This window comes from Zeus faber (genome assembly GCF_960531495.2).
Source record: "Zeus faber genome assembly, chromosome: 11".
NCBI lineage: Eukaryota > Metazoa > Chordata > Actinopteri > Zeiformes > Zeidae > Zeus > Zeus faber.
In genome coordinates, this window is record NC_137205.1 from 21566609 (window position 1) to 21579620 (window position 13012).

General features: G+C 42.1%; 1 protein-coding gene across 1 annotated transcript; it reads left to right on the forward strand.

The window, feature by feature from the left end:
* Positions 1 to 9289: 9289 nt before the first annotated feature.
* On the forward strand, positions 9290 to 10524 carry rcvrna (recoverin a; the record flags this gene model as incomplete). Its single annotated transcript, XM_080009242.1, has 3 exons — positions 9290 to 9670; positions 10083 to 10194; positions 10406 to 10524. The coding sequence occupies 3 exons, from the start codon at positions 9290 to 9292 to the stop codon at positions 10522 to 10524; spliced, it is 612 nt and encodes a 203-aa protein (XP_079865368.1).
* Positions 10525 to 13012: the final 2488 nt, after the last annotated feature.

Consider the following 13012-nt stretch of genomic DNA (forward strand, 5'->3'; position numbering starts at 1 on the left):
AGAACCTTTGTAGTAAAATAAGTTGCATTATGCATGAAGACGGATGCGTTAATATTAACAACCTTAACGGACAGACTTTTTCTGCAGTGTAAATGTTAAGTTTCAACCTCTTCTACGCCAGAAAACCCCAAAAAAGGTCAACGTTTCCTCAACCATGACAGTGAGTGTTGTCATGTTTCTCCGGCTTGGAACAAATCCAAAATCCACTGAATCAGAGGAGAACAGCGTTGTCTTATGCAACCTTTAAAATATCCAAGCTTAAAATGGTAGAGCGTATCGGTGGATGCCGGGATTATCTTCCATCCGAATTCCCCCGCCATGAGCACCTGTGCAGGGAACACTGTGAACTCGGCGGTAGATGAAGTCTTACGCAAGTCATAGTAAATTCACTACACAATACTCAGAAAGCACAACATTAGATAGGCTTATTATTATTCCTCTTTATGTTTCTTTTAAATAACGCTGGGAGCCTGTTTACCAGAGAAGTGTGTGTGTTGTGTGGACCCATGACGCTTCGGGGTTGTGTGAGGTTGGCAGATGGGGGTTTTAGGACCCGTTGTATTTGCAGGAGGAAAGAATTGATTCCATCAAACGTAAACTAGATTCCGGAGGCTTGATGTTGGAGGGTCAGTAAAGACATTGAAGTTGTTGGAGAGGTTGGGCCTTCCAACAAGAGAGTGACCCAAAGCAAACCCTCGCAATCAACCATAAAGAACCTCCACTCCTCCGTCCATTGACTATCTGTGGAGGGACCTCAAATTTGCAAGGAGGTGGCAGAATATTTCCAACCTAGAAGGGCTCTCCAAGGAAGAATGTGGACCCCCCCCCCCAAAAAAAAACAAAAAAAAACACAAACAAATTGAAAAACTCTTAGCTGGCGAGTTCCCTATTTAGCCTGTGCTTTTTTTTATTTTTGTTTGTTTTGCAAAGCCCCATCACAGCTATCTCAAATCGAAAACAAGCGAGCGAACAGTCTTTTTAGTTTAGATGTATTTATCTATCTACGCAGGGGTACTTTTTTCTTTGGTGACCGTAATACCCTTTTATTGTATTGTAGATGTACTTATTTTCCAGGGAGACACTCAGTCAAACCCTGCCTCCCCCCAGTCCACAAACAGTTCCTCTCTTAACTCCCCACCCGGTCTGCTAACTAACTAACTAACTGCTAATTTTGCACGCTGCTGTCCGGTCTGTGATAATAAAAAGGTTGGGAACCCCTGAGTTGGAGATCAGGTCAGCACTAGCGATGCAAGACTTGCCACCGATTCATTCGTAGCAAACTAATCTAAAATGACCCGGGAGTCGTGAGCCACTCCGGCAAAAGAGTCCGAGATCCGTGAGCGGCGAAATCTCCCGAATCTCATTCGCCAGCGAGGATCTGTGAGTCCCGAGTCAAGCATGCGTGTGAGGTGCCCAAATTTTGGCGTTACACTTTTTTTCCCACGTATGTGACTAAAGGACTGCTGTTGTGTGAACTTTCAGCCTGGCAACCAGGGGAAAACTATCACATGTCACTAACTTGTGTAACTAGATATTTGACATTAATTAGATTCCATCTTCAACCAGTGTGGCTCTATGGAAATATCAGTTTCATTTACGGAGACTTGTCCATATGCGATGAACATACATCTCTAATCTGACTCTCAAAAGAACTAATATAAGTCAGGAGAGAGCTGTTACTGAAAAGAAGCACATGCTACTACTGACTGCGGCTCGAGGAATTAAAGGGCAACTTGCAGGTTGGCATACCCAGTGAATTAATGTGCGGGGAAATTATGTAGCAGTTCGATTTAAGATTTTTTTTTTATTTTTATGGTTAGAATTACAGTTGGAGTAATTTTTGTGATGCTATTGCTGCTCTTTATGTAATGAAAAAATGTGACAATATAGAACTGCAATTCACAGAACTGTCCTGAGACTAATCCAACACCCAATTGTTGGCTTTGCTGTGTGGAGGTTACTTTGCCGCGGGGAGGACATGACAGATAATGCCCATCTGATGAATCATTTTATCTGCGCTCAACAAGCGGCTGTGGCTGAACTGTAAATCTGAAAGACCAGGGCGATCTGGGGAGGACGGATGGAATTTGGGTGCCATCATGTGTACATTTGGGTGCATCCACTACCACTTCCCCTTTCACTACCTACGAGTTCTGCACGGCCTCAAACATGACTTTTAAGCGGTTAGGACAAACAGACCCCAGCAGAATAGCCAAAAGAAACAAAATGGGGCAGAAAGCAGGAGAATTGCAAAACAGATAAACAGATTGGGTATTCATTTTGAGCATCATAAGGCCACCATAAACCTATTCCAAACCCAAGTGAAGCAGAAGTCTGCAGATGCAACACCTGTCAGAGATTGTCCAAGTATTAAATATAATTTAAGCTGTGTGGCATCACTTGGACTGCAAATAGGAGAATTCATTCAACCAAAGTAAAAAAAAAAAAGACCTGTGGCAAATCCTGCAAGAAGCTTAAAAGCTTGTAAAAAATGACAGTGCAGCTTACTAAAACAAATTACTTCATTTTGGCCGTCAAAGAGACGATGCACAATATACTGACATGTTGCTTCTGATTGTATTTGTGTTTTTACAGTATGTGGCAATTTCGCCTACCCTCTGCCATCCAAGTGGTGTGTTCAGGGACCTCCCACACAGAGACACAGAAGACGGGGTTGAAAACACACAAGTTTATTGTGGAGAGGGGGCTTGATAGAACAAGCCCCGGAGCAGATGGACACAGGTGCTCTCTCGTGGAGTGTGTGTCATGATGGGGGTTTTACCTGTTGCTCGTTTGACCAACCAGCGAGCAACAGGTATGCAGCCACTCTGATCCTGGGTACCCAGTTACCTAGATCCAGGTCAGGTGTGGCTGCTCAAACCACACCATCCCCACACCACACAGTACTTGTATTTTTTATTCTAATATTATTTAGTGTTTCAAAAGCAAATAAACTCCTACTGTCCATATGAATGGATTCAAACATAATTTCCTTGGATGGCCTACGACCTTTGCACAGTGCTTTATATCAGTGGCTCTAGGCTCAGGATCATATGGGGTCATGATGCGGCTGAAAACAGTATTTCAAAATAAAAGCACAGCATCAGAAACTATGTATACATTTTATTAAGAGGTGGACATCCTGCGGTCCACTCAAAATGCACTCTTTGTCATGGTTTTGTTATTAGTAGTCAGTATGTAGTCTTGCGTTCTCCCTGCCTTGGTATCTTCCTGTGTTCCCTCTCTGTCTCTCTCTCTGTCTCTCTCTCTCTCTTGAGCCATCTTTGCCTCTCTCTCTATCCCTTTCCCTTTCTGTATCTCCTTGTCTCTCTCTCTGTCTGGCTCTGTCACTCTCTCTGGTCCCTCTGTGTCCAGTCGTTTCTCTGTTTCCCTCCAGGTCCTGTGTTCCCTTGTTTGTCCAGCAGATGTCCTCAGTGTGTTCCCCACATGCATCCTAGTGTATTTCCCCCTCAGTTGTGACTAGTCATTACCCTAATGTATTTTGTTTGTCTTCCCCAGTGAATGTTCCTCACATTGTTAATTCCCTGTTAGTGGGCGTTCCCTGTACCTGCGCACAAAGCCTAGCTGTCTCCGCTGCTCAGCGCCCCAAGTCTCTGCTGTCCCGCGCTCCCCGCGTCCCAGGCACTACACTTACTACACTACACTCCCGGGCTGTCGGCTGTCCCTGACGAGGCTCGGCCCGTTTCTTTTCCAGAGCCGCCGGCACCCCGGCCGGAGCTTAGCCCTGCTCTTGTTCCAGAGCCATCGGCCACCTGTGTCGAGACTTAGTCCGTTCCTGGTGCCGAGCCATGGTCACCCATGCCGACGTCCAGCCTGTGCGTGTCTGTTTTTCCTCTGTCCCAACAAGCACCAGGTTTGTCTCCAGTCCCTGTACTGCAACTGTCTCCAGCCCCTGAACTGCAGCTGTCTCCGGTCCCTGAGCAGCAGTTGTCATCAGACTCTGAGCTACAGCAACTTACTCTTCCTGAGATACAGCTGCTACCTGTTTCCCTGGCTACACCGGTTTCCTACACTGACGCCCAGTTGGCTTTCTCCGCCTTCGTCCAAGCAGACCTCTGTCAGTCGGCCTTCTCTGCTGACCCCCAGACTCTTGGCTGTCCTTTGAGGTGGCACCGCCTACGTGATCAACCTCCGGAGCAGCTCCGCTCTTCTGACCCGAGATGGGGTCGATCTCTCGAACAGTCCTATTCACTTGCCCTGCTCCCTGGTCGCCCTCCAGCACGACTCTTGATCTGGTCCCTCCTCAGGGAACCGTGGTTGCCTACGCAACCTAGACGTTCCTTGTTATCCTTCTCTCCCAAGTGTATAAAGTCTTGTCCCTGTGTTCTCTTTCTCTCTCTGTTTCTCTCTTCTCTCTAGCTGTCCCTCTCTCCCTCTCTCAAGCCATATTTGTCTCTCTCTCAGTCCCTTGCCCTCCATGTATCTCACTGTTTATTGCTCTGTCACTCTCTCTGGTCCCTCCGTATTCCTTCGTCGTTTCTGTTTCCCTCCAGGTCTGGTGTTCCCTTGTATATCCGGCAGATGTCCTCAGCGTGTTCCTCACATGCGTCATAGCGTCTAAGATAAGTGCAAATATGAAGACAAGCACAAAAAGGTTCAGTGCAAGTATTAAAAACTTTATTGAACTCTGGGGCTCTTAGTGTCTGACCTGACTGTATACCATTACAGTTTATCATGGCTGTGGTATTTAAATAATGTACTGTAGGCACATGCCTTCAATTTCCATTTAAATAGCTTTCGTTGCAGTTTAATCATCGCTGGTTCACCTCCATTTTGATGAATTGCTACTCAGATTGTCTTAAGCCTCAGCAATACGTTATATTTATAATTATATATAGTTCTCTCTTCTCTTCGACACAGGCCGTCCATCCATCTTTTATAGTAAGCCACTTCTGGGTCTTGTACATTGTTTGCAGGGAATTGCAGCCCACAGTATATGCTTTTTCTGTTCTTGTACTTACTGTAAGATGCAAATTTAGTAATATAAATGTATTTTTCACTTTTACGGTTTCTTAAATGGCCTCACGTCTCCATGATACGGTTGCATTATTAATTGTTGACTATTGTTGCTGGAAAACAGTTGAAAATATTGTATTAGGGAGGAAAAAAAGGGCATAGATTGGTGCAATAGCTGCTGCTTGAACAATACAACAATCCACAATAGGTTCATATAAACAGGGGCAGTCGCCAATTATAGACAATAGCTTATACATAAAAAAGACAATAAAGACAATATGCAATAAACAATTATATCCTGTGTTCAGAAACATTTGGTGAACTGTCCAAAACTACTCTTAAGCTCCTCGGACAGGTTCAGTCTCCGCTACTCACATACTGTATATTGGCAGATTTGTGTTAAAGGACATCTTAAAATAAATACCTATGAGAAATACATTACTTTGCGTTCCTAAGAGAAACCTGATATACTGTATATTCTGTTTTTGTCTCTTAGAAAGTAGAACACAGAATATACAACTACTGCGCATAGAAACTTCCAGAGAAATCTGTCGTCTAATTACAAATCAACTGTTCTGGACTACAACCAATTCTGTGTAATTCCATCATGAGAGGAATACAGTAAATCCAGCCGTACACTTGATGAAAGGGTATAAGCCTCTGCTTAATGTCGAATAGTCCCCAAACATTAGGCCTTTTACATAATGCCTACCTGCCAGGGGAGAGCTGGCTTTGATGGAATACTCCACATAATGTCGCAGTTAATCAGATGACAGATGGTAGATTTAGACATCAACTTTTATCTGTATTTTCCTGTAAACACTCAAAGGAGCAGAAAGGAGATCCAACCTGGAGGATTACTGTTCTGTGCATTTCATCATCAATCCAAAATGTCTTCTGGATTATATAAAAAGGCCTTGTGTTGTTAGATAGGTGAGGCCTCACAGGTCCTGAATAGATAGATAAACCCCATTCCCACTGGCACTGAAAGCTGTAAATTGGCATCATGTGTGATTCGGAACCGGTCTCAATGTTCCGTAAAAGTCGTTCCATATATTTCCCCACTCTCTGCCTAGAGACATAATTTCCAAGAAAATGCCGGCACGGCCATGAATGGAAGTGTGTGTGAATGGAAGCAATGACATTGCCGGGACAAGCACGTGGAGTAGGGGTGGAGCCAAATCTGACTACCGGCAAAGCACAAATAGTAGGTTTTTGTGACTATTGATTTTGTACAAATATTTAAAAAATTATTTGTTTTTGTGAAGGAAAAAAAAACTGAATAGAGTCCGATCCAAACCGTAGCTCTCTGCTGCAAGACGAGAAACTGGAACAAGTCCAGTCTCTACGGAGACAGGTCTTTATGTTTCTTAAAATTGCCACTCAGACCCAAGATGTTAGGTTTTGGAGAGGAACACTACATGGTGTATGTCAGTTCGGGAAGTGCTTCAAGTGCAATGACATTGGACACAAGCGCTTTGTTTGCCCTTCTTCTCCGGGGGCAGAGAGTGCAGGACGGGTTGAAAATGATCACACTGATTTAATAACATTGGGTTATGATTATTGTGTCCTCTGTCCCGGCTCCATCTGCGGAGGGAACTGAGTCCGTCCGGCAGGGGCGGGGAGACGGGAAGGTGGAAACCAAAGTGCTGGCCTCTGGGAACCAGGAAAAAAAAATAAAAAATTGTATTTGTTGCTGACAGATTGTCCAAACAATCACATATACACTGGACATAACCTAGTAACCCTAACCCATTACATAATGTATCCCTAAGGAACTTCTACAGAAGGGAGGCCACTGTGTGAATGACTACTGCCTTATTTTTTTTATCCAGTAATGTAGATAGATAGATAGATACATAGATAGATAGATACTTAGATAGATACATAGATACATAGATACATAGGTAGATAGATAAGAAACATTTTCCACATTTTCCTCATTTAGTATTAAAAGGTTATTAGATGATTTATATTCCTTCCTCATCAATTCGAATGTACTGTAGATGCTACAGGAGATAGCAAAGCTGTTTCCGTTGTAACATTGTTCCGATGCTTGAAAATGAACAATGGGATGTCCATAAATCCATTTCAACGGATTCAGTGACAGCTCTCTCTCTCTCTCTCTCTCTCTCTGTCTCTCTATCTCTCTCTCTCTCTCTTACCAATAGCTTGGATTTTGGGGCCATTTCATCAGGTTTTATGAGGTAATATAACATTAAAACTCGAAGGTAAATCTTGAATTAGCAAAAATTGCTTTAGGAATGAAAGTCACACACTTCTCAGCATGAAGAAATATCACAAGCACTGGACAATTTAAATGATTGCTGTTGGTAATCATATAGCTACTTTTACACAATATCAATACCTACCCCAATATATGCTTATGATTTAAAAATCTCAACAATCTTAAACAATCCAACATTACAATGTTGCATTGAACTATATATTAATAGAAAGTATATATGATTTCAATTGTGAAATTTCTAATTAAATTCCTCCTATTTTGAGAATTCTTTAATCTTATCAGTAGAAATTTAGACCACAAAATCTTGTGTTGTGATATGACGATATCTCAATATTCTGATGAGATAATACTACGTAACAACGATATTGAGTAATCGTCCAGGCCTACGCGTAATGAGAATTTAAAAAAGCTCATATCTACGTTGCTTTTCAGTACTCAGTGGTATTGACATCAGGACAAAGCAGTGTTTGGTATCAGGCCCCAGCAGTAAAGCCGCTGGCCGAGCTCCAATTTTCTCCCATTACATTCCACGCTCCCATGGCAGCTCCTTAATTACCGTCACTGTGGCAGATGGTGATTAATCTGTCGGTACTAGCAGTGGAGAGAGTACTCCAAAGTGCTACTTTAAAAAGGTCTTAACTCACGTGTTAGTAAAAGCCGTTCTCCAAATAACAACTTGAGAAATCTAAGTACAGCGGTTCCTCACCTAATAGTTACATTGAAAAATGTAAAATGCGGCAAAAATATGTATTTAAAAAAAAAAAAAAAGTTTTAAAATGTACTGAGAAGAGTCTGATTACAGGTAACTGCATATAAAGCACAATAATTGCTTTCCATATTGTTTGCATATGACATACATATTATTTTGTTCATTGAATAAAAAACATTACGTTACTTAAGTACATGTAACTTACATAATATATAAAACTACTGTAAAAAGTGCCGTTTGTAAACCAGACATTACATTTGTTTAATATGTAATAAACACTTCAAAGAACAAAGATTTAACACGTAATCATAGAATTTAATCGGGTTGCCATAGAAACCGTGCTCTCTGTGAGTAATATCAGTGATACCCCTCTCACCCGCCACGCCCCTGCCCATCGAGCGCGGCGTGCACGTGGTCTGCACCGCCCCTGGGGGACCAACTGTGTGGCAATTATGTCACAATGCAGGCGTAATATAACGAGTAGTGTAGCTAATTACATCCTACAGGGAGTAATTAAGTAAAGTACTTTTTTTTTTAACGAGTAATGTATTATACGTCACTTTTTCTTTTGAGTAACGACCCCAACACTGGACATAAACAGTTTGAACCTGTTTTGGATGATGGATGGAAAGTCTCGATGAGACGACTCGAGGTGGAGAAACAGCTTTTGGCCATCGGTGTTTATCGTAACACCGTAACTTGTTAAAGTGAATCTTGCTTGAACAAGAAAAACCTTGTAGTATTTATTAAACATAGCTTAATGACACGCTTATACTGGAAAACACTTTAATAGCCCATTTAGAAGTCTTACTCAGTCATTGTATCGAGATGTTGGGGCTTGAAGAAGTACCCGTACCCCTTAGGGCTCCAGTCTAGACCCATATGGGATTTTACTTTGCCCCCTCTAATGGACAACCAAAGTCATTACGTTTTATTCTCGCAGCACTTGTTCCAAAATGATTCATTCAAATTCACCAAGGTGGATCAACGTGATAGGACACGGAAGAATCACCTGTTAACCATTGGCCGCGAGCGGTTTCTACTTATTTGACCTCAGCGCCTGTGATCCACGGCTCTCGTCGCTCGTCTGCGTACGGCGATGGGAGTGTGTCTTCAAAAAATAGTGTCATCGTAGAGTGACGTGATTATCCCCTTTAATCTTACTGATAGCGCGTCTGGATTAAGGTAGCGAGAAGCATAATCCCAGACAGCTCGTCTAGGGAGTCGTCCTAGTGAGCAAAACAAACAAGTGCCGCGCAAGTGTCACTTCAAACCGAGTTATAGAGCGAGAGAGGAATAGATCGACTGGGACCTTCGGCTGAGCTCTCTCCTCTTATTCGAGTGTCTCTAGAAAAATGGGGAACAGTAAGAGCGGGGCCCTGTCCAAGGAGCTTCTGGAAGACCTCAAGTCCAACACCAAGTACTCCGAGGCCGAGCTGTGCACCTGGTACCAGTCCTTCCTGAAGGAATGTCCCAGCGGCAAGATCAGCAAGGAGCAGTTTGAGGGCATCTACGCCAGCTTCTTCCCGGACGCCGACCCCACCGCCTACGCCCGGCACGTCTTCAGGAGCTTCGACACCAACGCCGACGGCACCCTGGACTTCAAGGAGTACATCGTGGCCCTGCACCTCACCTCCGGCGGGAAGACGCTGCAGAAGCTGGAGTGGGCCTTCGCCCTCTACGACGTCGACGGCAACGGGACCATCAGCAAGAACGAGATCCAGGAGATCGTTAAGGTGAACAGGAACGTTTATCTTTACTCTGAAGGGATGGATGGATGGATCTGGAAACAGATAGACTTTACATCCATGGCTTGGGATGAAAAACAACAACACAGTAGGTGGTGGATGGCTAATTACCACCAACATCCATCGCACTACCACAGAAAAATCAGTCATAGCTTGGACATAGAAGTGTAATGAGGTTTAGGAGTGAGGTATAACGTCCTTAATTATAACACTGACTTATTAGACACATCAAATTCCAAATTCCTTAAACATTTTGAGGTCCATTTGGTATTGGCACCTACCTCATCGCTAAAATGCTGACTGAACTTTTCAATTTATTATATTTTTGAACTGAATTCAGCTCGAGTTTTCATGTCCCATATCAAGCTAGAGCTGAATCCCCTTTTCTTCTTGCCTTCAGTCCATATTCAACATGATCCCCGTCGACGACCAGAAGAACCTCCCGGAGGACGAGAACACGCCGGAGAAGAGGGCGGAGAAAATTTGGGATTTCTTTGGAAAGAAGGAGAACGGTAAATCCACTAAATCCACTACGAAAATAAAGTCCCTCTCTATGCAAATGAATAAATACTTCTACTCAAGGACTCCATTAGTCGTGATGTATTTCTACAAATTAAGAGTCGTTTTACAGATGTTTTGGTGCAGCATTGGAAAAGGTTAAAGCAAAATTGTCAAGGTCTTGATTTTCGCTAAAAGGCTCTTGATTTGTCCCTTGCTCCACAGACAAAATAGCCGAGGGTGAATTCATCCAGGGGGTGATGGACAACAAGGACATCCTCCGCCTCATCCAGTATGACGAACCTCAGAAAATCAAAGACAAACTGAAGGAAAAGAGGCAATAAAGAGCCCCGTGTCGTCTTTTTTTTATTTTTTATTTTTTTTTACCAGACTGTTCATACTCTCTACTTCACTGTTTACAGCTTTTCTTCTCCACTTTGTGCTCATTGTTTGTTTTGTTTTTCGTGTGGTGACCAGAAAACAATTGTCCTCCGACAGGTCTTTTTCCATTTCTGTACAAGATAATGAGGCGAGGGGAGTGGGGGAAGAAGGTCCGGAAATGTAATATGCTGTGGTGAAACATGACTGTACTGTGGCTAAAAACCCACCATCCAAACTTCAAATCCACCGTCATGCACCTACACACACACACACACACACACACACACACACACACACACACACACACACACACACACACACACACACACACACACACACACACACACACACACACACACACACTAATTGCTTGGTTGCCAATTTACTGTCTCTTGCCCGGGCACCGTCCACCAGACCCAATTGTTTCCCTTTCTCTCGCTTTGATTTGTTCATTAGTTTGATGGCACCGGGGTCGGGGGCGAGAGCCGCTTAGGAGATGGAATTAGGCTCAAGTTAAACAATCCTTCTGCCTCCATCAATCCTATTAGGAGCTGAAGGTCACCCAAACAAACACCCTTTATACCGAGGAGGTTAGAGTCTAGTTAGGGTAATAAGGGCTTGGCACAGAAAATGATAGATCTGATACAGTCCTTTTAAGTGTGCTCCAGTTGTATGTATGATTAAGCTTTTTTGTTTTTCAGAGTTGGTGAGGGGGAAGCGTCGTTACAGGAGATTGGAATTTATGTTTTTCTTTTGCCATTTCTTCGAACCGAGAACAAACTAGCTGTGTAAAAACCCATTTATTACCACTTATATAACACAATTAAAATGCCTTTTACAACATAAATGGGGAGGGTTAGCTGGTGTTAAACAATAATGTTCATAAATAATGCTTCCCATGCGTTCAATTACATGTTCCAGTACTACTTTGTGTAGTTTGGCTTGTAATAAACGTGTATTTAAACCTGCGGTGTTTGTGTGCGCGTGTGTGTGTGTGTGTGGGTGCGTGCCTGCCTGCCTGCCTGCCTGCCTGCCTGCCTGCCTGCCTGTGTGTGTGTGTGTGTATTTGTGTGAGCTTGTTGAGTCTGAGGTAAAAGTTAATATCCCACAATTCCATTCATATTTCGTTTTGTAAGAATATATCTTAAGTAAAGGATCTAAAATTGTTAATATATTGCTGCGGACCCCTTCAATGCAAGATCTTACATATATATACATATATGTATATATATGTATAGATATATGTGTATATATGTATATGTGTGTGTGTGTGTGTATATATATAAATTTGTATATTTGTATATATATATATATATATATATATATATATATATATATATATATATTTGTATATGTATGTATATGTATACATGTTTTTTCTAATCAAATTATTGTGTTTTGTTTATATATGTGTGTAGTTTAATTCATTCCGATACAACAACACAGAAAAAACAGATCAACTATTTGAATTCAGACAAAAAAGTACATAGCATCCCATTGTGAAATCCCAAATTACCAACGAATTCAGTCCCTTTTCAAGTCCGATATTTTATTTTGACACTGCATGCCACAGCACACTGTCTGGACATTGAGTCACCAATGAGAAATCTTGATAAAACAATGGGAACAACTGATGTGAAAAAAAAACAACAACATAAAGATCACAAAGGCAGTTAACTGAAAAGATTTACAAACATTGAGTTGGAACAGAATATCTTTGTCACATTTAGTCCACGACGTCGACACACACACATGTAAACTTTTACAACAGATAAACCATCGAACAAGATTGGGGTTGTGAATACAATATAAGCCACTTCTCCAAATTAAAATTAGCCTTGATTATTCCTTATATTCCACAAAAGAAGATGGATAAAAACAGAAGAGGTACATTAAAACTCACTGTCAACAATGTTAATTCCAACAAAATGTTGTTTTCTATCTATAAGAATGGATTAGATATGTTTATCCTTAAATTCCACAAATTGCCCTTCTTTCATGTATTAAAAAAAAAAATCGAATAAAAAAGCGAGAACTAGCCCCAGTTTATCTGCATTCCGTTGAACAGCTAAACATCAACAAAATGTCGAGACGAGGACGAGACGCAGACACGCAAACTGTACATGTAAACACACACACCTTTTGTACATGCATGGCTGTTGTTTTAGTGAAATAACTTCATTATTCTGTGTGACTGCCTATCATCCGGTAAACATCCCCCCTTCTTTTTGCCAAACACCGTCGTACGAGACGTTCCCTGGCTGTAAATTTGACTTTCACCGATTGTAAAACAAGCATCAACACTTCCTCTCGGCCCACATACGGACACCCGTTAGAACATCTGACAGCAAAATACATTGAGGTTATATATACAAATGTACAGCAACGTAGATTAGATGAGATTAGATTAGATCGAGGACATTCCAGGTATATACCCATTAGGCACTAAAA